Source organism: Monoraphidium neglectum (assembly GCF_000611645.1).
Source record: "Monoraphidium neglectum strain SAG 48.87 unplaced genomic scaffold scaffold04807, whole genome shotgun sequence".
Taxonomy (NCBI): Eukaryota; Viridiplantae; Chlorophyta; class Chlorophyceae; order Sphaeropleales; family Selenastraceae; genus Monoraphidium; species Monoraphidium neglectum.
The window spans coordinates 1-3,940 of record NW_014008823.1 but is presented as its reverse complement, the minus strand read 5'-3'; the positions used below and the strand labels follow the sequence as shown (position 1 = coordinate 3,940).

Genomic DNA, 3,940 nt, shown 5'->3' with positions numbered 1-3,940 from the left:
GGGGCGCACGCGAGCGGCCGCCGCCGCCGGGGCCGCCGGTCGTCGTGGCGGGCGCGGTCTTGGGCGCCGGAGCCGCGGGCTCCTGCCAGCCTTCACTGCCGTCCTTCTTGTGTGAGGACCACCCCCAAAACCCAAATACAAGCCCTACCTTCTCCCCTCTCCTCCGGTTACGTCCCCACCCTCCCACAATCACACACACACACACACTCACACACTCTCTCTCTCCCCCCCCCCCCCTCTCTCTCTCTCAGGCCCTGGGTGACGAGCTGCGCGCCAAGTACGAGCAGACCAAGGCCGAGGTCCTGCGCATTGGGCGCACCACGGTGGGCGGGCGGGTGGTGGGACGCACAAGACTGTGTGTGTGTGTGTGTAAGAGAGAGAGAGTGTGTGTGTACACACGTGTAGGAAGCAGGGTGAGCCGGGCGCAAGTGAGTTTGATGTCGTGGCCAATCGATGCGCCAGGGTGGGGGACGGGTGCGGCCTGTCGCCCAGGCGGCCTCGCGCGGGCCCGGCCCGACCCCCGGGAAGCTGCCCGTTTTGTCGCACCATCCCTGCCCTCCGCGGGCCGCGGCGCTCTCCGCCTGCCCTCTAGCGCCCCTAACAAAAGCGCCCGACACAGGCCCGCTGACCTCCCCTTGGAGCCGTCCCCACCCACCTGCCCCTGTCAACAACCCAACTACCACCTCCCCTGTCCCCCCCATAACAATCGTCCCTCCCCCTCTGCAGAGCCTGCTCCAGAGCAGCAACGGCCCCAGCCTGGGCAACAGCGGGGCGGAGAACCGCGCGCTGACTCCCCACGCTGACCTGGACGAGAAGATCCGGCTGAGGGACCCCTACGTGGCCCCCCTCAACGTGCTGCAGGTGGGGTGCTCGATTTTTGGGGAAGGAAAGAAAGAGGCACGCGTGTGCGGCAGTCGCTTTCTTGTATGTGTGTGTGTGTGTGTGTGTGTGTGTGTGTGTGTGTGTGTGTGTGTCATCCCCAACCCCCCACCCCAAAACCCAAAGGAACGGCCCTGCACCACTCGCGGTCGACCCCCGGAACAGCAACACAGCTCCTCTCACCCGCCCTCCGCCTCCCCCATGCTGTCCCTGCCCCCGACTCGCCCCTCCTCTTGGACGCGCGCGCGCACTCGTGCGCGCGCGCAGACACACACACACACACACAAACACACACACACACACACACACACAAACACACACACACACACACACACACAAACACACACTCCCAAACACACCACATCTCTCTCATACCTGCACACGCACAAATCCTCAATCTCTCCTCTATACAAACACACAACACTCTTACACACGCACGTGCGCCCCGGTCACCCCCCCCCCCAGGTGCTGGCTCTGCAGAGCCTGCGGTCCTTCCACGAGGGCGGCGCCCTGCCCGACTACGCGCGCGACTACAACCCCTCAAACCCTGAGGTCATCGACCTGCTGTCGCGGTGAGGGATTATCATACTCACTCGAATTTTGTTCCGTGTCATCGCTTCGTCGGGTTGATGCTTGCAGAGCCCCCTCACAAGCACTTGTCGAGGGGTGCTGCGAGGTCGTGACTCGAACCAGTGCCCCAGGCGGGAACATCGGGTTTGGGGCGAAGGGCATATCTTGGGGGGCGCAGTGGCGCGGAGAGCAGGGCCGGCCGCACAGAATGGGACCGCGTGCGACCTGCTCTGCGCCCACAAGCCCCCCCACGCAGCCCGCCCGCCCCCGGCCGCGCCAGAGTGGGCGGGCCGCGCGGGTATGGCTCTGTGCGCTTGTTCCCTCAGGCGTAACCTGTGACTCATGGTTACGCCCCGCGGTGTCCCCCCCCTCCCCAAAGGGACCCCAACCAGAAGAAGGATGAGAAGCACCCCTTCCAGGCCGCCATGGACGACTGCCTGCTCATCTCCATCAAGGGCATCTCAGCGGGCATGCAGAACACCGGATGAGATCACCCCGAGATCCAGGGGCACACGCATCACACGGGGGCCGAGGCGTGGGGGCTGGCAAACGGCATGCTTCACATGCGCTGGGGCGCGGAGGCTGACGGGCGGCATGGACGGCGCGGGAGGAGGCGTGGAACCTCGAGGGGGGGCGCGGCGGCGGGCTCCCGCCCGGCCCCAGGGGCGAGGGGCGTGGGCCGGCCCCTCGCTCGCGCCCCGGCTCGTCCTGTCTGCTCGCCTTCCGCAGAGATCTTGGGGGTGTGGATGGGGGAAAGGTGGAGAAGAAACGGGGTTGCCTCAAGGCCCCCCGCACAGGCTCCTGTTGCTCGGGGATTTGCCACGAATCCGCGGCGCGGCGTGGAGGGGCGGGCGCGCAAGCACCCCAAGAGGTGGCACCGCGCCCGGCTGCCGCGGCTCTGCGTGCACGGAGGGCGTGTGTGGTGTCTGGGGGGTTGTTGGTGGTGAATTCTTTCAGCAGGCCGGCGCTGTCTCCTTAACAGGCGGCCACCGACGGCGGCGCGGCTGAAGGGGGAGGGAGGGCGCTCGGGGCCTTTGCAGGGGCTCAAGCGCGCGCTCCAGTAGCCTGGCTTCCATTGCCCCGCGCACGGCCGCTGCCGGCGGCGCCGCCTCTCGAGCCTCGGCTGCGCGCCCACACTCGTCGCACTCTGCAACCCTGCACTTGTATGAGCCTTGAATCACAAACATTCCACCCGCGCGGGTGAGCGGTCTTTTTTGGGGCAGCTGCCGCCGTATATGAGTCAATAACCTTGGCCCATTCCGACACGGGGGCTCGAACACGCCTGCAGGCGCGCGTGCAGCCGCGTATCCGCGCAATTCTCGCCCCATGTAAACTGTACGATGGAAGGGCGTCGGGCGCGGCGCCCCGCGGCCCTTTGTCAGCGGGCGGCGACCAGCAAGGGCGTGCCGCGGCTCCGGCGCTGCCGGCCGTCCCCGGTGGTAGGCGTGGGCGGGTGCATGCGGCAGGGCGCGGGTGCGGGCGGCCCCGCCGCTTTATCTTGGGTCCCTTGGGGCCGAGCGCGCCCGCGAGCACAGCTGCGTTTGCGTCCGATGGGCAGCAGCGCGGTCTAATTGCAGAGGCGGAAGGAGTGTCAGTTGGCCGCGCACCCACACGACCCCCCCCCCCGCCCCTTGAGTGTTTGCAATAGTCACCTGACAGGGGATGCGGCCGGCTAGCATCAGCAGAGGTCGCTCTCAGTGCGGGCCCCACCAACCTGCCCCCATCCCCATCCCCATCCCCATGGCCAACCCCACCCACGGAGGGCAGGCGGCCGGGCGGGGGCAAGGTGTGTATCAGCCGTGCGACAATCCCTTACCTCTGTAGATTGCCGCACCCCGTGTTGTGGCGCATTGAGACGTTTTGGTTGCGTCAACTGGTGCTGCCCCGGCGCGCCCGTGCGCGCACCTGATCCCGTCCCGCGCCGCTGCGCCCCTGGCAAGCCATGATTGTGCGAGTGTGTCCGCCTACGACGAGCTCCTCATCGCGCTGCGCCATGAACATCATACACCTGCAGCCTGCAAGGATGGTGGTCGTGCGAGCTCAGCCCGGTCGTGGCCGTGCCCAGCCCAAGCCGTCGGACAAGGGTCGCGTTCCTTTTAAGAAGCAGCAGCAAAATCAGAAGCAGAGGGGGGCGGGCAGGCAGGTGGAGGGCAAGGACAACACTGCGGGTGAGGGCGGTGCGGCGCGCGCGACGCGCCCCGCAACACGGTCATGGCAGTCCTGCCCCGCCCTGCGCCCAAGATTACCCTATGCGGTGTCCCAGCTATGCTCGTTGTCGCCGCATGTGCCTCATACTCACCGAAACCCAACAATCCAAATCTCCCATGTGGTGGCACCCGGCGCGCGCCACGGCCGCGGCGCAGCGGTATTGGGTGCCGGCCTCGCCGGCCTCGGCGGCGCCGCCGAGCTCGCTGACCTGGCGGCTGGCGGCGTAACTGCATCTGCTGCCTCTGGCGCCGCCGACGCGATCGCCACCGCCGGCGTCGCCGCC

General features: G+C 67.5%; 1 protein-coding gene across 1 annotated transcript; it reads left to right on the top strand.

The window, feature by feature from the left end:
• Positions 1-453: 453 nt before the first annotated feature.
• Positions 454-1,937, top strand: MNEG_14836 (Phosphoenolpyruvate carboxylase 1; the record flags this gene model as incomplete). The annotated part of the gene is made up of 4 exons (XM_014036693.1): positions 454-474; positions 727-861; positions 1,345-1,451; positions 1,829-1,937. 4 exons carry the CDS (start codon positions 454-456, stop codon positions 1,935-1,937), a joined length of 372 nt encoding a protein of 123 aa, XP_013892147.1.
• Positions 1,938-3,940: the final 2,003 nt, after the last annotated feature.